This window comes from Physeter macrocephalus, chromosome 7 (genome assembly GCF_002837175.3).
Source record: "Physeter macrocephalus isolate SW-GA chromosome 7, ASM283717v5, whole genome shotgun sequence".
Lineage (NCBI taxonomy): Eukaryota > Metazoa > Chordata > Mammalia > Artiodactyla > Physeteridae > Physeter > Physeter macrocephalus.
This window is the reverse complement of record NC_041220.1, coordinates 125,943,848-125,969,868: the sequence shown is the minus strand read 5'-3', so window position 1 is coordinate 125,969,868 and position 26,021 is coordinate 125,943,848. Positions and strand designations below refer to the sequence as shown.

Genomic DNA, 26,021 nt, shown 5'->3' with positions numbered 1-26,021 from the left:
TGTGCAAAAGCTTTTAAGTTTCATTAGGTCCCATTTGTTTATTTTCGTTTTTATTTCCATTTCTCTAGGAAGTGGGTCAATAAGGATGTTGCTGTGATTTATGTCATAGAGAGTTCATCCTGTGTTTTCCTCTAAGAGTTTTATAGTGTCTGGCCTTACATTTAGGTCTTTAATCCATTTTGAGTTTATTTTTGTGTATGGTGTTAGGGCGTGTCCTAATTTCATACTTTTACATGTACCAGTCCAGTTTTCCCAGCACCACTTATTGAAGAGGCTGTCTTTTCTCCATTGTATATTCTTGCCTCCTTTATGAAAAATAAGGTGACCATATGTGCGTGGGTTTATCTCCGGGCTTTCTGTCCTGTTCCATTGATCTATATTTCTGTTTCTGTAGGGCATGATTTTTAAATGATCTGTGAAAAAAAATCCTAAGGCATAATCCTACTTTTCCTTATTTCTCTGCCCTAAACTCAACTCTTATTTTAAAAAAATTGTCAGTTATATCCAAGTATACTTACTACTAATAAACACTACAAAATAGTAAACTAACTGGTGAATCTGTAATTTGGAATTCTTTTATGTCAGCAAAACAACTACTCTACTCATCTCGTTTGCCACTCTCCCAAAACACCAAACAATAAGCATGTTACGAAAACAAGTCATTTGATACCCTCCAAAACCGCAAATAAATTATGATTATCGCAATTATCAGCATGTTTATGTTCTACTTTGCTGGTATAATATCCACTGAGGTGCTGAGTTATTGTTTATATTTTTTAATATGTGTTTTTGACTTTGAGTCAGAGGCATGTTTCTTATGCATTTTCCCTTTGTTTATTAAACTGTTAAGGAAATGGTATCCTTCCTTGCTTCCAAATATATTCTATCCAGTATGACTATAATGATGGCAAAATGTCATCTTAATAAAAATCAATAGGTTTAAATTTATTTTAAGGAAAAAAACACACAAACAAAAGACAGTTATGGTGACTTTTTAAAACATATATAACAACCATGTAAAATGATTACTTGTAAAAATTTCTGATGAAGGCTAATTTTGGTCTTTTGGGTATTAGGCATGAGTATTTTGATATCAAGTCTTCTTAATAACCTGAAGTATTTCAAAGAAATCCTAGTATTTTACCTATGAATTATCTAAATGCAAAGCATTCAAAACCAAAAAATTTCACCTAAAATTTTAGCCAATATTAAATGGTAAAACTTCAATTTTTGATATAAAAACACTGGAAAGTTCTCCCAATACTCAAAGAAAACCCAGAAATGGAAAGAAGATTTTCTTCCAGTGAAGAGAGGAAAAAATTGCTACATAATGGCATACCACCTTCTGAAAAGTAATTAATTTTGTTTTACAGATTAGCTGAGGAATTTTAGTCCACAACCTTTAATTCCTCAAATATAATTTTTCTTCATTATTAAGATTAATGATAACACAACATTGTAAAGCAACTATACTCCAATAAAAATTAATTACAAATAGATTAATGATGCTTTATCAACTCTGCTGTAATATTTAAAATATTAAAATAAATCCCTGTACCTTCAAAATAGCATATAAACATAGCTTTAGTTCTTCACAACCAGAGGAATAACTAAAGCTGTGTTTAATGGAGCACAATAGAATCAGAGGAATTCACACAAATTATACTCTGTATACTACATATGTGGACATGTGGACTTATTTATGGCTGGAGTCCCTGCTCCCAGTTATCCTGTATTATGTTATAGGATGAACTGGATCTTACACATTTATCACTTTGTTTCAAGATCCCCACAGAAGAAAGACACTTTGCCTGGTCATTCACAAATCAATTACAGGAAAAATCAGGGAGTGAGCAAACCTTCAAATGATATACCATCAAAAAGAATACCTAGTTGGTTTGCTTACTGAAACAACTGAAAGCTGCAGTTTTTCACAAATATTTTCTGATATCTTTAATTAGAAATAGCCTTTATTTCACAAAGTCCAATAACATTCCTATATATGAACATCCCTTAGTTTTACTTATGAAGACACTGGGGTTATTTTTTAATTTAAAAAAATTCAAAACCTCATACAGAAAATAAAAGACACTCACAGGCATTCATCACTAGGTCCCCGCGAGTTTCTGGTTTCCAGTCATCCCATGATGTCTCAAAGCCATCAGCAAAACGGATACAAAAGTTTTTGAAATGCCCTTTACTAACTAGAGATTCTGAAGAACAAGCAGTGATGAGAGTACTTTCAATGGTCAGTACTAAAGCAGAACCAGTGTCAAGATCTCCAGTGTGATTAGACTGCAAAATATATTAAAGAAATGAGACAAAAGGTGACAACTTTTAAAATTTGGAAACCTCACAGGATTCATAAGATCAAACATCTAGAAAGGGTCAACCCTAGAGAGCTTCATTAAAACGCAGTTTAGAAAGATGCCTACTTTTAAAATTAAATTGCTCATGTGAAATGCACTGCCATGTGCATTTTTTTAAACTAAACTTGCAAAAGGCTAATTATTTGTTCTTTTTATCTCAAGCCTTTTAGTTTGTGTGGAACATTTTCATTTTGACAACCATCCCTGGTGTGTACACCTTCCTAAGCTCTGTCCATCATGTCATTAAAATATCATTTTTCAACAAGTGGTTACAGGTTAAGGTAAACTATAACAGTAAAATGTAGACCTCTGTATTTGTTATAATTGTAACTTCTTAGCCTAACAGGGGGTTCATAGCCTTTTCCTTCACACAGATGTGCATGCAAATATGTATTCCTGAGAACTGGTCCTAAATCACAAAGAGCAAATTTTTGCTTTATCCAGTACACATAACTTGGAAGTTTCGTTACCATTAAATATTATAGTTTAAAAGAATTTTGAAATTCCCTACCCTGTTTTAGATAAAGTTATTAATTATTATATAGCATCCTTAAATATCCTTTGTTTCTATTTTATTATCAAGTGTATGCCAAAGATGTCTTGGCTAAATACAAAACAAATAAAAAATTTTGAAAACTAAGCTGCTTATTTTCCAAGGTAAAAATTAAGATTTATTAGATGGGTGTCAATCTCATTACTATTATGAGGCATATCAGAATGCTTCAGAGAAAAGTCTCATGAAATTGATATTTAATACACTGTGGATGAATGACGGTTGAAGGGGTTCAATCTTACTTGCTATCTACTAAACTCAAGTTATAAACTGTTATCCTGAAAAGCTTATTGTTATACTCTATACACATAAAAATGGTTTCTAGAAATGTCTGGCTCTTAATCTTGGACTGCGATTCGATTTTTTATACCTGTGCAGTATTTGTGATAGGCAGGCAAATTCCCAGATCATTCACAGTGAGCTGTAGGAAGAGAGTCCCAAACGCCTGGGCTGACGTTTGCTGGATACCAGGCAACATATCTACCACTTCCTTTGTAGCCATATGAATATCTTTATGTAAAGCCATTCGTTGTTCATTCCAATTGTCATAGGCAGCCTTATAATTCAGCCAAAACAGCACAGCTTTTGATAATTAAGACAGGGCAGAAGGAAAATTAAAATAAAAACTGTAAAGCTATACGGCAAGTAAACCTCTAGAGCTGCAAAATCCTGTTGATTAATAAAAATTATTCCCAGAAAATTGTAGCATTAGAATTTGAAAGGATCTAAGAGGATACAGTCAACTTGAGAAATGAAAAAAGCAGAAAGCAGGCGACTGCAAAGTGGCAAAAGAAGAAAATCCAGGTCCGTTCATTCGTTCAATGAATTAGTTGTGAAATGCCTACTATATATGCTAGGCATTGGCATGGAATAACAAACGAAAACAGACATGGTCCCTGACCTTATACAGCTTTCTGTTACAACAGTTAAAAATTCTTGAAGGAGAGGTATGTAATACTGGGAGTATACATTAATAAAGTGTGATTTAGAGAGAGAAGTCGAAGACATTTGAGTTTGTAACAAGAATGAAACTTAAGGTAAACCATCATTTAATGCAGTATATACAAGGAGGAGTCTAAAGAGAGATAAAGACGAAGGGGCCAGAGAAGTAGAAGGAAAAGCAGGTGTTATGTCATGGACACAAAGAGTAGAAAGTACTTTAAGGAGTTGCTGAAAGTTGATCAAAAGTTGGTAAGATGAGAAATGAAAAAAAAAAAATGTGCACCAGATTTAGCAAAATAAAATGGTAAGGGCAGTTTTCTAACAAACTGATCTTATCACCAGCCAATGCCCACCACTGATTTAAATCTTTTATGGCTTCATAAATGGTTCTTCATTACTTCTAAAATACAATTCCTATTTGCCCAAGACACATTAATTAGATCCTATCTATCATTCAGCCTTATTTCCCATAATTTTATTTTATAAAAGTGGCTGCTATATTTTCTTAGACCTCTGTGCTCGTATATATTCATTCATGTTCTTTCTCACTTGGCAAATATTTTTTTAGTTCTTAACTACATGCCTGGGACTGTTCTAGGCCTTCAGATACAGAGGTAAATAGGACAAGCTTTCATTTCCTGTCTCCCTGGTGAACTCCTAACTCCAAGTTGAATCCGAAAATTTAGTTTCTCCTCTGAGAAGCACAGAGAAAGTGAGAGACACCCTCAGATATAAGGGGAAAAAAAAGAAGTGTGTGTGTGTGTGTGTATATATATATGTATGTGTATGTATATATATATATATATATATATATATATATATATATCTCCACTCTGTAGTCTACTTTGTTCTCTTTCCCACTGAACTGAGAGCTCCTTGAGGGCAGAGATCCTGTTTTCCATATTTATATTCCACTTCTAGACAGTAAACAATAAATGTTTATAGAATAAATGAATAAAGACAGTGCTAAGACAATTGGGTGCAATAGTTATCCAAACCAAAAAATTTAAAATTCTGAATCAGACATTCCTATAGATCCATGTAAAAAGCAAATAACTTTAAAAAGTAAAGTAACTTCAAAAACTGATGGTAGTAAGCAAGAAACTTTTTTTGGATGCTCACATTTCAAATTTAAGAGACATTTAGCTGTCAAGCATGTAAACTGGCAAACTACAGATGATTTTTTCTAGCATTACCAAAACATTTCTGAATCTAACAAGACAGTATTGATAGACTTCATCTTACCTCTATCAAAGGCCACAGGCTGTGCATAAACAATTGGTCTATTCAGGGTAATAAGCACAGCTTCCCTATCTGAAGAACCACTGATTTCTTCTCGCAGGGCATTTCTTAACCCAATTCTAGTTTTAAAATAGGCAACCTGATGAAAATCAGAACCAGCTTCCTCATAAACCTAAAATAAAATTAAAAGCTCAATAAAATCAAATAATGGAAAATATTTTAATTTAAAAAATTAGAAGTTTTAACACCATTAATGGTATTGTTCACTAGAAGAACTACAGTACATTTTTCTCTATTTCATTTGTCAATGATAAATTCCTGATACTCTGTACCATAAACACTTGAAATTAATATACAATATGAATGGGTATATAAGAAATAAATAGGAAGTCATACATAAAATTCATATAAAAGCTAGGATTAGGGCCATATCCTCAATGGCAATGTATTAAATGTTTCAAGATAATTAGATCCTCTCTCCTCTCAAACCGTGTTTCTATTTGAAAAAATTACTGTTTTTTAGAGATGACATGAAATTTTTGTTCATTTATTCCCCCACATAATCTTTACTACAGCCACTCAGTTTTGAAAAGTGACTGGTATTCTTTTAATCTTCAAACTAAAGAAGGAAAAAGGTTAAATCTACATAATAATTTTTAGCAAAAAAATTAGTAAAATTCCCTGATGAGCTGTAAAGTTAATTTTTATAAAAGAGAATCTGAGTTACTGTCGTATATATACCAACATATATATACACATTTTTTTTAACTTTACATGTTTAATATTATAGCACGCAAAATTTGCCATTATCAAACAGGACAGCTAAGAAACTTAGTAACATTTTAAAGACTGACCAATGTTAGTACAAAGTGTTGAAATAAAAAATAATGTTTAACAAAATCAAGGGAAATTATAAGCGAATATTTATGAAGATACTAGATTCAAGTTTCATGTGATTGCATTTGCACTGAACAATATACCACCAATATACTCAATGAAATACCAAGGTAAAATTATAAGGGCCTTCTTAAATGATTTTTTATTAGAATTTACAATCAAATTTTAGGAACTTCAACTCAATACTTTTTAAAGTATAGTAATACTTAAAGTAGTTTAAATTGATGTGCAAAGTTTAAAAGCCACAGTTTTAATATCAACATATTCAGCACTCACCTGATGTTTAACAATTTGTCCTAATGCCAGATTTAAATCCACTTGGCATTTACCAAACAGTTTCAGATAGCTGCTACTTCCTGGTGAAGCTTTGGTTTGAAGTCGGTTCGAAAGTTCCAGTTCAATCAATCCAGTTTCAAATCTCACAGCTCTCATTGAGGGAGTTGTGGCCGTTACTTGAATACCCTAGCAGATTATATGTTTGGAGGAAAAAAAGAATCTTAAAACAATGTACACCCACACAAGTGAAATCTTTCAATATATGATAAATAAAACAGCCATGTTTTAAAACACATATAGGATGCCTGATGAACTGATAAAACTGGCAACATCCTTTAATTTCTCATGTCAGTAGGAACATTTTTAGCTATTAAATTTAATTTCAGTATTCTGTATTTAAAATATAGACTGTTCATGTGTTAAATACATTAATTACAAGTAAATAACTATTTGGTAAGAATGATTTTTATTTTTAAGAACACTAATATCATAAATATTGGAAATAACGTTTCTATTAAGGTATTATTTTAACTGGACAATTGTACAAAATATTTCTTACAGAGTAATTTATAACAGCAATAATTAGAAAAAAGTCAAAAGGTTCATCTGAAGGAAGTAGCTAAATTGTTACAACTGTATAATATACAGCACAGCTGTTCAAAAAGATAAAGTGGGTCTAAATGTTCTGATATGGAAAGGTATTCAAGGTTTTTAAAAATGCAGAAATATATACATATATAAAAATACAAATAGGAAAACGTCCTAAAGGATATTCAATTGTTAAAGCTTCTTCTCTGCGTGGACAGGGTTATACTTCAGTTTTATTTTCTATTTGGCATACTCATATATCATATGGATTTTCCACAAGCATACATTAATTAAGTAGAAAAATACTTCTTAAAGAATCATTATTATATTATTATTTATGTTACCTTAAACTGCAAGTTCAGGGAATAGAGTAGAATTTTAGGCTTATCTCCATCTGCTGTTCCATCATGTTCGTTCCAAAGAGGAATAGGTTGCTCCCCACCTGAAAGAGGTTAAATAATTGAAGATTTGAGGCAATTTCTTTAAAAGGAAAATAATAACTACTTTATGTGCTTAAAAACACACACACACACACACACACACATTTTCTTTTTCCTGCTCATTAACTCAAGCTTTAACAGGGAACTTTAGCCATGTCACATTTCACTGAGGCAGATGTTATAAGATAGGGACAGGACTGCATATGTAGATATTTATTAAGAACATTTTATAAGGACTAGAACTAAGATCCCACAAGCCGCGCGATGCGGCCAGATAAAAGAAAAAAAAGAACACTTTATAAGGACTAAATTAAGACATTATACCTATAATTACACCAAACATGATTATACACCTGAGAAAATATATTTGAGGGAAAAACAGTACAATGAAATAATTTCTTCAATCAAAAATGTGACCTTTGTCATTTATATTTGTGTGTCATAAACAAAAAAGAATGGAAGAAAAAATAAAGGTGGAGAAATAAAATAAGGTAATAATTAAGAGTGTGACAATAAAGGTTTGGCCTATACATGAAAACAAAATGGGGGCAGAGGACCCTGGGGATAAAGTTCCTATTAATAGACCATTTGTTGCCCAGGCATTGTGGCATTCGGGAAATAATGTTCTAATATTTTAAAATCCAACTTCTATCTCCACTTCTCTTTCCCTTATTGTAAAAACTTTTCTGTATGCTTACCTTTCAAATATTCTATCTTAAAATGATTCATCTTTTTCTATGTATATTGAATTTAGCATCATCCAAGGGAGCAAATATAAGTGGGATGGGAAGTTTTTTCCTAGTAGGTAATCAATTAATGTAATTCATCATATCAACAGGCTAAAGAAGAAGAATCACATTATCATATTACGGGATGCAGAAAAAGCATTTGACAAAATCCAACACCTATTGATAGTAAAGATTCTCAGTAAACTAGGAGCAGAGGAGAACTTCCTCAACTCAATAGAGAATATCTACAAAAAACCTACAGCTAGTATGATCCTTAATGGTGAAAAGCTCGTAGTTTCCTCACTAAGATAAGGTACAAACCAAGGATGTCCGCTCTTACCACTCCTTTTCAACATCATGCAAGAAGTCCTAGCTAATGCAATAAGAAAAGGAAAAAAAAGATATACAGATTGGGAAGGAAGAAATAAAACTGTCTCTGTTCACAAATGACCTGATCATCTATGTAGAAGTTCCTGGAACCAGTAAGTGATTATAGCAAGATTGCAGGATACAAGGTTAATAATATACAAAGGTCAGTCACTTTCCTATATACGAGAGCAATAAACAGTGGAATGTGAAATTAAAAACACAATACCATTTACATTAGCACCACAAAAAATAAGATACTTAAGTATAAATTAACAATATATATACACAAAATCTACATGAGAAAACCTACAAAACTCTGATAATGTCAGTTCTTCCCAACTTGCTCTCTAGATTCAATGCAACCCCAGTCAAAATCCTACCAAGTTATTTTGTGGATATTGACAAACTCATTCTAAGGTGTACGTGAAGAGACAAAAAACCCAGAATAGCCAATAAAATATTGAAGGAGAAGACCAAAACTAGAAGACTTAAACTACCTGACTTCAAGACTACAAGCTAATCAAGACAGTGTGGTACTGGTGAAATAACAGACAAAAAGATCAATGGAACAGAAGGGAGAGCACAAAAATAGATCCACATAAATATAGTCAACTAATCTTTGACAAATGAGCAAAGGCAATACAACTGAGCAAAGGCAATACAATGGAGCAAAGATACAGTCTTTTCAACATATGTTGCTAGAATACCTGGACATCCACATGCAAAAAAATACATCTAGATATAGACCTTAAACCTGTCACAAAAATTAACTCATAATGGATCACAGGCCTAAAGGTAAAACACAAAACTACAAAAATCATATAAGATAACAAAGGAGAAAACCTTAATGACCTTCTGTATGACGATGACTTTTTGGATACAACACCAAAGGCATGATCCATGAAAGAAAGAATTGATAAATTAGACTTTAAAAAAATTTTTTTATTTTAATTTTAATTTTTTTTTTGTCACAACACACAGAATGAGGGATCTTAGTCCCCCAGCCAGGGATCAAACTCGCACCCCTTGCAGTGGAAGCATGGAGTCTTAACCACTGGACCACCAGGGAAGTCCCAAGCTAGACTTTATTAAAATTAAAAACTTCTGCTCTGAGAAGACAGTGTCAAGAGAATAACAAGACAAGCCACAACTGGGAGAAAATATTTCCAAAAGATACATTTGTAAAGGACTATTATCCAAAATATGCAAAGAGCTCTTAAACTCAACAATAAGAAAACAACCTGATTAAAAATGGGCCAAACATTTTAATAAACACCTCACCAAAGAAGATATACAGATGGCAAATAAGCACCTGAAAAGGTGCTTCACATCATGTCATCAGGGAAATGCAAGTTAAAACCACAGTAAGATGCCACTGCACACCCATCAGAATATCCAAAATCTAGAACAGTGACAAACAACACAAAATGCTGGGGGGATGTGGAGCAAAAGGAACTTTCATTCATTTCTGGTGGGAATGCAAAATGGTACAGTCACTTTGGAAGACAGTTTGGCAGTTTCCTATAAAACTAAACATACTTTTATATGATCCATATGATCCAGCAATCTTGCACCTTGGCAGTTACCAAAAGGAGATGAAAACTTATGTCCACACAGAAACCTGCATATGGATGTTTATAGCACCTTAATTCATAATGGCCAAAACCTGGAAGCAACCAAGGGAGGAATAAATAGGCAAAGAACAGAGGATTTTTAGGGCAGTGGAACTACTCTGTAGGATTTTATAATGATGGATACACATCATTATACATGTGTTCAAACCCACAGAATGTACAATGCCAAGAGTGAATCCTAATGTAAACTATGGGCTTTTGGTGATAATGGTGTGTCAGTGTAGGTTTGTCAGTTGTAACAAACGTACCACTCTAATGGGGGACTTTGATAATGGGGGAGGCTATGCATGACTGAAGGCAGAGGGTATCTGGGAAATCTCTGTACCGTCCCCTCAATTTTGCCGTGAACCTAAAACTGTTCTAAAAAATAAAGTCGATTTTTTTAAAAAGGCTATTTGTTTTGTTCATCTATCACTATCCTGAATATCTTTTATATAGTTTCAGAAAAAAAATTTTTTTAATTTAAAAGACAAGCTCTGCCTCTTACAAAATGTATTACATAATACTTTTAGTTTATAGAAATATCAGAGACACTATTAGTCACATTAACTCCACAGTTTTTACCTTGTTATGAATTAAATATAGACCTGGTCCAATTGTAAGAAGGTAACCTCACTATATATATATTTCTCATTACATATAAATGGCTGTACATACTCAAAAATAGACCTCTTCTCTTTACTAAGTCAGTGCTTATCTACACCTTTCTGAAACCCAGGCAATCCATGGGCAATAAGATTATAAGGACTGATTCTTCAAAAAAGAATTTTCCTAACAAACTTGATGATGATTGTGAACATGAGTATTCCTATGCAATAGAAAATGTCCTAAAGCTAAATGTAACATGAAGGAAAAGCGGGAGGAAAAAGTTTAAGAAACAAATAAGGAAAATAATCATGAAGATTATGGGAGAGTAGGGAAGCAATATAGAGATTAGAATACTAAGAAATGTGGCTACAGGGATTCTAAGTATTCTCTCTCAATAATCTGTTACATTCTCTGGTTTTGAAAAGATAAGGGAACATCTGTGCTCCATGAGGCCCTGGGCCAACTGGATGATATGTGATTTACATTTCAGCTATTTTCCTAGGGTTCATGCTGTCTCTACAGTCAGGAAGGAATGGTTCAGGGAGCAGATCTAGCCACTAAATGACTTTGGCATCATTATCTGATTTCTCTATTCCTCACAGTGATTAGCAAGTCTTCATGGTTAGAACATTAATTTCCAGTCTTCTTTTCCAGTTCATTATTCATAGACCTAGGGATACACTTTACTTATAACTCCTAACTGAATGTAATTCAAAGGTTAAGAAAAGCCTTTCTTTTTCATCAAAACCACTTTGACAGCTTACAGTACCAGACTAATACGAGGAACTCTATAATCCTAGCTTTTTACCGTAAGAGGTACAAGATTAGTTAATGGAAAAGTCTGTTTGTTTTTTAGTTATACATATTCAGCAATAGCAGTCTGGAAAATACTCTTTAAAACTCATAAAAATTTACCAACGTTAAATATTCTTTACTTTCACATTATAGACAATGTTCTAAAGTGATATCAACCAGGTAAATGGGCCACATTAAAACTTCTGTATGGTCTCTGAGTAGAGACACCTTCAGTGGCAGAAGGGGCTTCTGCTTTGTAGTCATCCCTCCCTTAATGGTTTGTATTCAACCATTTTTAGAAAAATTCCAAGACTACCAATTGGTCTGATTTTTATATTAACTTGTAAAATTCTATAGCTCTGCTAGGCTTCTTCAATGTGATCATTAAGTAGCTTCCTGACCTCAGATACAACCAGAACCAACCCATGAGAATCAGGAAAATCTCTTGCTCACACAGCTGCTACATAATTTAATTCCCTAATCCATGTTCTGTCCTCCCTTCAGGGCCTTATCAAATACTGGTCCATAAGCTCTGCCTGAATCTTCTCTACTTTTCCTTTCTTGCCAAATGAGACTTCACTTGTGAGGTTTTGAATATGACTTCCTCTGTGAAGCCTTTTCTGATTCCTTCAACTACGTTAGTTTCTCCTTTGACACAGACATAGCACCTTCTTCTTGTCATTCAGAGAACTCATCACAATTATAATATACTATCTAGATACTTAATAAATTTGTAAAATGAATGAATTTATCCATCAACATGGAGGAATCTCCTCTTTTTTTCTTTTTGTTTTGCGGTACGCGGGCCTCTCACTGTTGTGGCCTCTCCCGTTGCGGAGCACAGGCTCCGGACACGCAGGCTCAGCGGCCATGGCTCACGGGCCCAGCCGCTCCGCGGCATGTGGGATCCTCCCGGACCGGGGCACAGACCCGCGTCCCCTGCATCGGCAGGCTGACTCTCAACCACTGCGCCACCAGGGAAGCCCAGAGGAATCTCCTCTTGATGCCAATTTATAGATGAGGCTTAACTATTATTTTAACATGATTATATTCATACTGAAATATTCAGCCTCAAGAACTGTTATACAGTCAACTTGTTTTCCACCCTAATGCCTCTTAATACTTTACCTTGTGAATTAAATATCAATTAATTGTTTAAATCAAACATATATTTCCAGTTAAAATATAAAATAGTGATTAAGAAGCTCACTTATAATCTGATCTTGAGGAAGAGCAAAAATATAATAAGGGTTGCTATAGACAATTTACCATGTGGCCAGCATACAGTCACCATCTGATACAGATTAAAATCGAAATATTAATACTGATCTAAATTTTGTTCCCAAATGATTAAGATTAGTTTAGTTAACAGACACACACTAAACTTTTTTTTTTTTTGGAAGGGAAGCATAAGGGACCTTTGTTTAATTTATAAATTGTAAATGCGTATATTACATATGAAAAAAGTAATAAGCAAAAGAATCTGTAGGTGAGAAAGCCATAAAAGGAATGCAGAATTTTTAGGGAGTTACTCAACAATTTCATCTAAATGATAGGATCAATACTCACACACCACTGGTACATGGACCATCATATAGCCAATGAGAATAAAAACCTGCTGTATGTTCTGCACTATAAGGTATCAAATCATCTTACCAGAAACTTTTTGTATTACTTCATTAACTTCCTTCATGAACACTTTCTGTACAAATACCAAGTGGTTTAGAAGATCAGTTGTAAGATTATGTTCGAAGGAACCAACCTGCCAAACAAAATCAGAATATTAGATTAACATACTGACTATATTAGGTTAAAATACATCTCACATAAGTCATCCCAAACTCTGAGGAAAAACAATTATCTACATGCTATTTGAAATTAAAATACTGAAGAAGGGTTAAAAATACTCAGATTCCCCAATACTCTACTGGCCTGACATTGTTATGAGCCATTCCCCCCATATTTTAAAATAACAGTAGCCAATAAGGTATGAGAAATCTTTTGAAAATGAATGAAAAGTATACTCTATGTAACTTGCTAATTGCAAAATTGAAATTTTATGTAGAGTAATATTTATTTTTAATGACCACTGTTGTAGAGTTAGAAAGATGGACCAGTATAAGTGAAAGTAAATGTATTTACTCATTCAAATATTTATTGACCATCTGCATTAGGTGCTAAAGATACAGCTGTGAATAAAAATAACAAAATTATGGCTCTCATGAAGCTACATTTGAGCAAATTAGCAAATCAAATATACTAAAGTCAGCTTTACTATAATACATGTCCCATGATTAGTATAAAGCCCAAAATTTCTGGCAAGAATTAGTTGATAAACAGATTAAATAGAAAGCCGGCCCTAACTGGAATTGAGTTTTATATTAAGGATGAATTGAAACATCCTTATGAGTAAGGCAAATGCTTCAACATTTGTCACTCTGATAGTGTCCATATTTTGATCAAAAGTTAACAGCAAAAGAGATGTAGCAGTCTTTTCTTAGGTGAGAAGTCACATAAAGTATAAGTTTCACTGGACACTTTTATTTTATATATAGTAGTATCAAATGGGCAAAGATGATTTTCACATGTGTCTATTTTAGGCCAGAGTTAAATGGGCAACTCTCAGAGAGATGCAACTTTAGATTCTTTCGAATGTTTGTAATTAACTGCATTCTTAGTAAATCTGGGATGCTGTTCTGCCCCAATTACAAACTTTATACCTTTATAATAGCTAACATTAGTAAGGAACTATGCAATATACTGCATTTGATTTGTTTTATTTTCTGTCAAATGAAGCATTAATAATAGTATTGCTAAACTACAGTCTGGGACACTTTTTTTTCAGTGTAGAAAGCACAAATGAAATATGCTTTATAATCCACCTTTTAGTAAATAAATATTTGACTTCTAGCATCTTGTACACGAGAAGTTCTAGGACAAGCAGAGACTAAAGAAGGTAAACCAGACTTAAACATATCCTACTTAGCTGTAATATTTCTAGAAAGACGCCAAAGAGCATTCTTACAGATACTTCAGATTCTAGAGAATAAAATTTATAAAACAAAGAGTTGGCAAATTGATTTTTGATAAGGTTGCAACTGTTTCTGACAAACTGACAAAGCAAGCTGAGGGACAAGCACACGGTGTGACTCCTACATCTCTCATGTGATAGTTGGGAGACTTAGGGAAAGTTATTTAATCTCTCTAAATTTGATTTTCTACTATAACAAATTAGGATGATAACAAATGGCCTACGTACCACAAATCAAATGAAAACATATCCAAATGCTTTTTAAACTTGTGATAATTGTACAGATGTAAGGGGAAAAAATAATGATGGAATCATGTATGCTGGCTTTCAAATTCCCTTAGTAAAGAAACTAGTCTGTGAATCTGCTTGTAATTATTTTATCTCTGTATGACCTTTATATTGTTAATAAGTATGTATACCTGGATGAACCATGTAACCTCTCTAACGGCTCAGTTTCTTTACTTGTAAAATGAGAATAAAATATCTACCTCAAAGGATTGATTTAAGGATTGTACAAGTCAATGAATATGAAGCACCTGACAAATGTTAGATACCCTTAGCGTTTTTAAAATCAAATGAATCATGAAAATATTGTAGAGATGCATGTGAAACCCAATATAATAAATATGAATTCAAAGATGATTAAAACAAGAAAAAAAGGCATGTTTAAATAAAACTATAAGGAGAGAGACACAAACACATACACATGTGTACGCACACACACACACACACACACACACACACACACACACACACACACACACCCAAACACAGTACAAAATTCTGTAGGAATAAATGATTTGATGATTTTTTGGATCACTACATACTTTGGTACACCTAAAGTTTGAAGGCTCCTAAATTACAAAGAGTAAGAAAATTAAAAAGTGAACTTACTTCTGCCACGCAACGTAGATAATTTCCCTGTAAATAGTACCCTTGTTTAGAAGGCAGCTCATCTATACTCCACACCTGCTCTGAGTAACTATCGTGCTCTTCCATGATATATTTCCCCGACATAGTAACAGGAGGAAGGTTAAGACTGGCAGAGGGAGGAATGGTTGACATGTCTGTGGCAGAAACTTTTGAAGTAAAACGCAGTCTGTGATTTGGCAGCTCAAATGTAAACCTGGTCTGTGCACCTGTAAGAAATAAGGAAAGTTACTGTTTGTTGTTCAGGTGCTCATTCACTCATTCATTCCTTACTTTGTTCAATAAATGGTGTCTATAAAAAAAAGTATGCATTTTCCAAACCTATGTTGAAAGATATGAGGATATTTTAAATTTGCTTATAAAATACTTCCCATCTTTCAATACATGTATGTTTACTATAAAGCATCAGCCAGTATTATTAAGCCAGCAAATATCATTTATTAAGCCTACTAGGTGCCCAGCATTGTGTTAGGTGCTAGAGAAACACCTGTAAGTGTTCTCTTTATTTCACATAAGGTAGAAAAGAAATTGCCTTTATTATGAAAGAGTTAAAACAAGAGAAATTAAAGTGCGAAACAAAACAAAACAACAGCAATCCAGACAGTGTTTTATTCACAGAGAATAGTTAGCAGTTGATAACTTGCCTCTTGATCCTGACTCAGTATGGAAGGAAACAGTGAAATGGTCAAATCAACTAAATTATACTCAATGGAAACATTCGTCAAGTATAAAATTTTACAAACACATGTATCTTTGACCTTAACAATAATAATGGGACCACATTCCAAATAAGAATATGGTATGAGTTTTAGTTTACTGTTGGTTCTAAACACTTAAATCAACAATTTGGCATGTAGTTGTTCAAACAATTATAAATACACAACCTGTACTATTTATTCAGGCCATATTTCTCCAACTATTTATTGAGGGCATTAAGGCATAGCAGAAACCTTGTTAAAATCAAGATATATTATTGCCTATTACATAATGTATGTGTGCATGTTCCTTTCCAACCAATCAAATCTACTGATACTGTTCCGTACATAAGCAATTCTCTCCACTCAAACATTAAACAGCCTATTTTGCCTACATTTAAAAATTTATTATATATTCCTAGTATTCTCGATTGTGCCAGAGATAATTCTCTTTCTAACACATACTAATTAAGGGTCACCTCCTATATGTCACATTCGCTATATTCACTCACTGTACAGTAATGTTTATACCTGGAATGAGTTATCCATAAACAGAAACAAGCTCTCTCACCAACTGATGCAACTGTGAAAGGCCAGATAGGTCACAACTGCTCTGATCTCCTCTTACTCACCACTCCAGCCAGACAGAGTCATTGACTATGGCTTGCAGGCTGCAAGGGGTGCGGGCTGCCCTCCACAGTAGCTACCACTGCTATTACTACCACCACCATCACCAAATAAAAACACAGACTGAAGTAATACTAGGCCTCAGGTCATCCCTTATCACTAGTATAGCCTTTTTTTTTTCCTACTGTTTTTGTCCCTTTCCTTTATTGCAAGAAGAATTATGGGTTGTTATCTGACTGGATATTTGACAATACGTTTTCTTTGCTCCTAAATATTCATATCTTCATAGTTCTAAACTGACTATTCGGCTTTTGATTTGCTGCTTCTGTTGACTCTTCTATTTCATGGATGCCCTGAATGAACAGACAAGAAGAGCCATTTAGCCCAGTACCTGAAGGCCGAACACTTCTGACTCTGCCAAATATGGAAATTCACTTTAAAGTGCTTCTGTTTCTGATAAGAAGAGATGTTCAGAAAAACCCCTCTCAATAAAGAAAGCCTAAAATGCTAGAGGGCAGAAATAAATACATACACATACATACAAAAATACATACATGTATGTATGTATTCACATATATGTATATGTGTTTTTTAAAATTAATGTAATTTATCATGTTAATAAAGGAGAAAATATTTTAATTTCAACAGATGCAGAAAAAAGTATCCAATAGTAAGTATTCGCCAATCATTCATAGAAACTCTTAGCGCACTAGGAATAAAAGTAACTTATCTTGACCTGATAAAAATAACCCAGCAAAAACCTACAGCAAACATCATATTCACTGGTGAAACATTAATTCCCTTAAAAAATGTGAGTAAAACAAGGATGCCAACAGTACCCCTTTTACTGAACTTGGTAGTAGAGACACAGTAAGATAAGAAAAATAAAAAGGCATAAAGACTGGAAAGGAAGAAACAAAAGTATTATTTGCACATGGTATGAATATCTACTTAGGAAACTCCACAGAATCTTATTAGCAATAATAAAATAGTTTAATATGGTTGCTGAGTATAAGATTAACAAAAAAGGATCAAGTGCATTTGTACATACCACCACTAGTTTAAAATGCTATTTATAAAATATACCATTTGTAATAACAACAATAACATAAGGCGCCTAGGTATCTAAGTAAATAAACGTATCTTGCAACAGATACACGAAAACCTTAACTTGAAAAATTTTAAACTTTATAGAAAAACATTGAAGAAGACCCTAAAGAAACAGAGAGATAGACATATGCAGGAATAAGAAGGTTAAATACTATGTCTGTTCTCAATATCAATCAATATTTTTAATTCTTCCCCAAGTAAATCTATAGATTCAACTCAATTTCTATAAAAATCCAAACAGGCTTTTTCAGGGAACTTGGCAAACTGATTCTAAAATGTATCTGAAGGAGCAAATAAACAAAAATAACCAGGACAACTTCTAAAAAAAGGAAAAGTCAAGTATCAGTATGACACTGGTGCAAACAGGCTGCTGAGGCACAACAGAGATCTCTGAAATAGACCCCCATATACATCAACACTTAATAGATGATGAAGTTGGATTATCTATCACTGAAAAAAAGAACAGATTAGTCAATTAATGATACTGAGATAACTGGTTATGCATACTACTCCATACCAAACTGAAGAAACAACCAGTCAATTCCTTACAAATTAGGAACTTAAATGTGAAAAGCAAAACTTCAAAATGTTTAACAGTAAATATGAGAGAATCTTCTCATGATCCTGGGAACAGAAGGATATAAAAATTTATATTTTTATGTCTTCTTCAAGACATAAAAATACGCAATAAAACAAGAAAATATTAATTCAATTACATTAAAATTAAGAGTATATGTTGATCAAAAGATCAAAAAGTGAAATAAGCCTCTGACTGGGTGACAATATATGTCGAACATATAACATCAAAGGTTTAATATACAAAACATACAAAGAATTTCTGTGAACCAAGAAAAATACAAATGACTCAATGGTCAAATGGGCAGAAAACAAACAAGAACCACCAACAGGTGTTTCATATAAGAAAACATATAAGGACCCCTTAATCATATTTAAAAATTCAGCTCCATTAATAACTACAGAAACATAAATTAAACCTACAATGAGATACCGTTCCACATTTACCAGACAAGCAATAATTTTAAAGTCGATAATAACCAGGTGTTGGCAAAGAGGCAGAACAGTGGGAACTCCAATCTAATACTGATGGGAGGGTAAAAACTGGTGGACACAAGCACTAAGGAAAACAGTTTTATATTTCCTAGTAAAGTTGAAGACGCATTTACCCTCTAATCGAGCTGTATCACTCCTAAGTCAATATCCTTGAGAAACTCTTGCACGTATGTACCAGAAAATGTGTATGAGAACAAATGTAATAGCAAAAAACCAGAATGAGGCAAAGGTACATCAATAGCAGAATAAATAAACTGTGACATAATCACTTAATGGACTACTATATTTCACTGAAAAATGAATGAACCAAAGATACATGGATGAATATAAATAAATCAAAGAAAATGTGCAACAAAAAAATTCCAAGTTAAAATATACATTAGTGGGACTCCATATGAATAAAGTTTAAAACAGTCTACAACAAAATTGGTCATGTACGAGTATACGTCCATGTAATAAAACTATAAAGAAAAGCCAAGGAATGGATAACACAAAATTCATGATAGTGATTATTAACCAAGCACTCATGGGGACTATTACCTGGTAGTAATAATACTCATTGAAGGAGCCTTCAAAGTACTGGTAATGTTTTAATTCTTAGGATGTGTAATCGGTGGGTGAGTTTACAGTTCTATAAACCGTGTGAATGTAACTGACATACTTTTATTTACATGATACATTTCAGAATAAAAATACAACAGCAAAGTGCTTCTGGAGAGGATATATAAGGATCACAAAATCTTATAAAAATAGCTATTCTGAAGAAGTCAAATAACCTCTGATTTAAGCTAAATGTACTCAACTTGAAAATAAACCAAGTTATTCAGGCTATAAGAACCTAACAATGTAGAAATGTATTCAACTTAAGTTTAAGTTGGAAATGGTTTCTAAAGAGTGGCTAACTCTAAAGAGTTCAAATGAAAGCAGGGTCCATGCTGGTTATTCAAGGAAGTGTATTGCTATTTTTACTTGACTGAATGAAGAACATCGTTAATGAAATTTAAAAGTGTTTTGATTAAAATTATTTAAATTTTCATAAAAAATCTATAAAACTAAATTTGTTTCACCAAAATATTACTAATTTCTTAAACCAGTCATAAATTTTAAGAATGAATTCAAACTTCAATGTTACCTGTCATTCCATGACTTCTCATTCTTCCCATCTTGTATTCTGCTTTCAGAGATGGTAAAAGTGCTGCTCCAATGGCTATACCATCTAACATGGTGCTGAATTTAAGGACAATAGGCTTCTTCTCTAAACCTTCTGGTAGCTGAGGAAATTCATTTGTTTCAATAGGAGTCTGATTAACACTTGTTGGGGTTTTTTCAGAAGGGAGGGGGGTTGCAATATCTTCTTTTACAGGCTGTGGGCTATAAGGCAAAAAAAAAAAAAAGTTTAAAAAGGACAATTAGAACAGCTACTACTAATAAAATTTAAATTGTATAAAATTAAAATTGTATAAAATTGGTATTCTCAATGTAAAAGAGCAAAAATAAACTATGAACAGATGTTTTCTTTCTAATACCAGATCATATTAAGACTTCCTCAGAACAGCCATTGAAAAATGATGATCTAGAAAAGTAAACAAGACGAAGTAATAACAATATAAACTGAATGTTACACTGCCAAAGCCATTCACATCATTAATGTGAAACTGGAGGTTTGTCTGATTCCAAATTCCATGACTTAACCATTATGCACTCTACTGTTGATTGTTAATACTATTACTATTACTAGCACTATTAATAATAATAACACCAACCAACAACAGCAGTAATTATTTGAGTGCTTACTATGTGCCAGGTACTATTCTTATTGCTTTGTGTATTTCATATAATTTATTTATCTCACAAAACCCTTTGATTAGGTACTATTATCTCCATTTTACAAATGAGGTATAGCGAGAAAGTGGTGAAATCAGTTTTGAACTCAGTCAATCTGACTCTAGAGTCTTTTTGTTTTTAACTACTCCACTCCACTGCCAATACATTCTAATAAGGAAAAATTCCTTAGGGTATTTTATAACTAAGGCTCATGTACACATTCTGGATTCCATATTCCACTGACAGAAGAAACATGTTTAAATTATTACTACTTAGTCAACCAGACATGAATTAATATTACATCAGAATTAAAGATCTAGATAGGACAACTGGAAAAATCACTGCTTTAAGACACTGTCAAAATACACACTAGTGTTTTTCTACCTTACAGGTTAGGAAAAAGGAAGCATAACAAGACAAATTTTTACCTTTTACTTATATTTTTATTAGTTATTCATTAGCTGTAACTTTGGAGACCAAGAAGAAAGCTTGGCAATGCAGACCCAGGGAATAAAGGTTACTGTGCAAAGGTCCCATTTACTGCCTTTTAAAATATTTAAATGGTATATTCAAATCCTGCCTTGAACCATGTACAATAATCTCACATAGAGGTCAGCGCAAAACCACGCATGGGACATAAATGGCCACTGCAACTTTATAAATCTGTGCACTCACAAATTTCAGTGAGTTCGAAGTAAAGAAATATTGCTACAGTCCTAGAATTTGTCAGTTTGCCTTTTATTAGTATCACTTTATAATGTCCACTAATCTCTAGGATCTCTTAAGCTTTACTGATGCAATATGAAAGACTGACAGTTGCATCTGTGACACAGTACTTTAATAATATCCAGAATGCGATTCTTCCACAATCATGTTTAGCTACTTCTCACCTGCCCCACTATCCATAATAGTCACTACTTAGATATAACCTTCTGTCTTCCTCCAAACTATTGTTAACACAGCAAAGAATGAAATGAAATACTATATAGAATCACAGATCTTGAATAAATAACTTACACTGTAGAAGGCTGTCTGATGAGATCTGAGATCTGCTTAGACAGTTGGTGAGAACTTCGAACCATCATGCTGTGTAAGGTGGCAGGGTGCTGGGGAATGTTGATGCTGATGGCTCCTACTTTGAACACGGCCGCATTGTTAGTGTTCAACCCCCTCTGGGCACTGTAGAGGGCTTGGGACTTGGCAATACTACATTTCACTACGGTTCTATTAAAAGAGAAGGAAGATCATTAAAATACGGCCACGTAAAGAGAAATTTTGAAAAAGTATTTTGAGAGCAAGACAAATGTTTTTAAATCATTCAGTGAAGGAAATTACAAGATTTTTCATGCATTTAAATCACACTAAAGAAATAACGTTTTCTAAAAATATGGACATACATTTTATACTGTTTGTACTGAGTATTATTCTGTGTAATAAAGAGTTTACAGAAGAATGTATGTATGTGCTTACATGGAAGAGAATACACTGACATATTACACATATACAACACACAAAATCCCATTTTGATTTTTTTCCCCATTCAGAACTCCGTTTTTCTTCAACTTATTTTAGGCATCTGTACAACCACTAAGAAAATATAAACAGTGAAGATGAAAAGAAAAAAACCAAACACTCAACACTATACTTCTTAAAATCTAATCAGCCAAAGAAATTAATCTAACAATCATCTAATATGTTAAAAGAAATTTATGAGAAGGAAGAAATTTAACTTGCATTTTCCTTTTTTTTTTAACATCTTTATTGGAGTATAATTGCTTTACAATGGTGTGTTAGTTTTATGTCCATGCCACTCTCTCACTTTGTCCCGGCTTACCCTTCCCCCTCCCCATATCCTCAAGTCCATTCTCGAGTAGGTCTGTGTCTTTATTCCCATCTTACCCCTAGGTTCTTCATGACCTTTTTTTTTTTTTTCCTTAGAGTCCATATATATGTGTTAGCATACGGTATTTGTTTTTCTCTTTCTGACTTACTTCACTCTGTATAAAACTCTACACTCTGTATAATACTCTAGGTCCATCCACCTCACTACAGATAACTCAATTTCGTTTCTTTTTATGGCTGAGTAATATTCCATTGTATGTAGCAAAGAAATGATAGAAGTCCAATTCATAATGAGTAACTACTACTTAATTAAAAATTGGTAAGCTTTACTGGTACAGATATAAAATAGAAATACTGTCTTTCTTGATTTCTTGTTCTTTCTTTCCAGTGCCTAGAACAGTGCTTTAAACATGGTAGACACTCACTGAATTTTGTGAAATGAATGAGCAGAAAGAAGTATAGCAGAAGAATGACTGAACACAACTGTGGAATTCCACAGATATCATGTGATAAATCATGTATGTAAAAGCCATGATGAAGCAGTCTTGACACACACAGTGGAAAGGTTCATGTCAATGAACTGCACCACTAAAGGCCCAGTAGTAAAAGGAAAGCTTTTAACATATATGTTATCTTTCAAATGAGCAAAGAATGCTCGACAACAGATTTAGCAAAACACACAAAATGCAAATTTCATATTAACTACATGTCAGTTCACACACATTTATCTCTACTTAGGCTACAGAGGGTTCACCGAGAATTTATTTACAGTCTCAAGGACCTAAGGAATCATCCATTCATTACATTTAACCTCTATTAGAATAAACCTTGAGAAGCGTAACAGTGGTTCTATTAGAAGTTTTGATTATTTACAGATAGTGAAATCCAGGTATTATACAAAATTCAAAAATGATTACTAGAGAATTATATTTGCTTTCTTCTTCAAAGGAAACTATTTCTCAAAGACTATCACTGACTAAAAAAAGAAAAAAGTAATCTATGGAATTGTTCTAGCTAGCATGAGTATAGATTCTAGGATGCTGATTAGTTACTGAATTTTGAATCTTAACTATTTTAATAAATAACACTACTATTTATCATCAGTGAGATTCCATTTTAAATTCAATTTCAACATGAGCCAGAACACTCAGATGTTGCTAAAATGCAAAGGGCTTTCTAGTTGTGAACAGTATTCACCTACTGAATGAAACTAAGCATACATTTACAAAGAAGTCTTGTTATCATGACAGCCAAGAAATTCTACACCTATCTTACTATTTTACCTTTATAATCTATAGAAGTCTGCTTAAATATTACTTGTGATTATATAAGCATATACACAGCCCTTGATTTTCAATTATACACCGAATGTCAGAATAGAAAGCTATGGGGCTGACTGCTCTCCTACTGTAGATCCTACTGTGGTATTTCCAGTGGAAATTTTGATGTTAAGGACTTCAGGGGCTCTGTGTTGCCCACCTCCAGAGGGCAACACCACACTGTAGGCTATGTAAACGATGCCCATGACTACAGCGTGAGTAATGTTCCTTGGAGCCAGACAACAGGATAGTCCTACACTGATCAAACTGAGACAGACACTGTAGAGGATGTCTGATTAACTCTTGTCAAACTGTACATGTTAAAGATGTAAGGAGACCCAGAATGAGGAATTAAACAATTTACAAGCTGCCAATATGAATTATCTATTCATAATTTATCTATTCATAATTTCAGATTTATCTATTCATATATTATCTATTTTAATTCTTAAAAGAGCTGTCACTTAATCTAGGTCAAAAAACATGTAGTATACATACGACTTTTACACAGGAAAGAAGTGGTCAAAGTCTTTTTACAGAGAAGACTGTAAAGACTTGTAGCATGCCAGGCATGCCTCATATATGTAAAAAGTTCACGGCAAGTGACCAAGAAGCTTGGTTCAAGAATTCATTGGCAGTGGTGGTAGGGCAGATCCACCGTGAGCCTGTTATAACCACCATAGTGCCTAATCAGGCAAGGACTTTTCCGCATCTTATTTTTCTTCCTGTGTCCAGGCCACAGAGCCTTTAAAGCAGGCCAGCCATCCTTGTAGTGCCGGTTGAGAGTCTGAGGATTTACTTGGGGGCCTCATTATCGCTACTCTATCTCCACCCCCACCCCACCTCCTTGATCTTGCAGGCCCAGACTTTAAAGGCAGGAGAAGGAGGTAAACTAATTTATGTACACTGGCCCACGCTGCCTGCCTCAGTTCAGTTTTGCCTGGAAATCTCTACAATGTGGACAGAGTGTTGGGATCACGTGTAATTCAGTTAACTATTAAAAATCACTGGAGCTTTCTTCCCCATTTGGCAATTGTAACCTTACGTGTTAACTCTCTCAGCAGGAAGGCCTAAAAAAGGAGGGAGTGGGCCTGTAAGTGATATTATGACAGGAACTACCTCTCTTACTTACTTACTACTTGCTTACTGTTCCATCTCTGAAACCTAACACAGTGTGCAGGCCATAATATGCAAACTAATAATCTCATTAGTTGAGTGGATAAAAATGTGATCTTCAGCCATTAAATAGCATCCTCTCTAAAGTCATACAGTACTGATTTTTTTTTTATTATACATCCAGAGAACTCAGTGATAAAAGAGAGAAACAATAAATCTTCTCTAGCTACTATAACTACTAAAGTGGAATTAGCTATTTTTTCTATACCTGTTATTATTAATGATGATATTAATATGGAAGAGTGGTTTCCAAAAACAATCAATTTTCTAATTTAATATTAGTGCATTTATTCTTTTTTAGTACTTCTAGTTGGCTGATGAAGTGACATAGATCACAGATAATCCCAACAAAGGGTTGCTGATTGATGATGTTTTGACTATGGCCTATTATCAATACACAATGAAACAAATCTCACCAGGTATTGATAATCTTACCAGCCTGGAACAAAATATGCAGATTCATCTATTTATTCAGCATACTGAAATTTTATAGAAAAGGTTGAAAGAAAAAATCAGTCCTAAGTAACATACTAAATTGTCATGGTGGTAAGACTCATGTGACAAGTATTTAAATATATCACTACCACAAAATATCAGATATACACAGGCCAAATCAATCTGGTCAAAATACAAAAGGATACACAGTAAAAGCCAAACATAAAAGCTGACAATAGAGCAGTGAACTCTCTCCATATTAAAGACAGAATTATTATAAGGTTGAGCAATGTAGATATTTTCATATATTAGTGTGTTAATAATTAGTTTTGCAAATTTGTGAAAACTCATTTGCAAAGTTAAAAATTTTAGCTTCTATCATCACATCAAACGTTAACAAGGGTTTGTAACAGGTCTTAAAAAAGCACAAAGCAACAGACAACTACAGTGTTACAATCTTTCAACAATAAAACAAGGTATGAATTACCAAAAAGGTAGTCCTTACCTGTGTATTCTCCTTGAAAATCAGTAAACTTTAAT

At 33.5% G+C, this 26,021-nt stretch overlaps 1 protein-coding gene across 1 annotated transcript in view; it reads right to left on the bottom strand.

Annotated features, from left to right (window-relative positions):
- Positions 1–26,021, bottom strand: part of BLTP1 (bridge-like lipid transfer protein family member 1) — a 203,020-nt gene that overhangs the window by 46,238 nt on the left and 130,761 nt on the right. The window contains exons 51-59 of the mRNA XM_028492249.2: positions 21,727–21,933; positions 20,018–20,256; positions 15,347–15,591; positions 13,078–13,183; positions 7,212–7,309; positions 6,280–6,465; positions 5,110–5,278; positions 3,293–3,504; positions 2,097–2,295 (exon numbers count right to left, since the gene is read on the bottom strand). Coding sequence (XP_028348050.1) covers positions 2,097–2,295; positions 3,293–3,504; positions 5,110–5,278; positions 6,280–6,465; positions 7,212–7,309; positions 13,078–13,183; positions 15,347–15,591; positions 20,018–20,256; positions 21,727–21,933 — 1,661 coding nt within the window. The remainder of the gene's footprint in view (positions 1–2,096; positions 2,296–3,292; positions 3,505–5,109; positions 5,279–6,279; positions 6,466–7,211; positions 7,310–13,077; positions 13,184–15,346; positions 15,592–20,017; positions 20,257–21,726; positions 21,934–26,021) is intronic.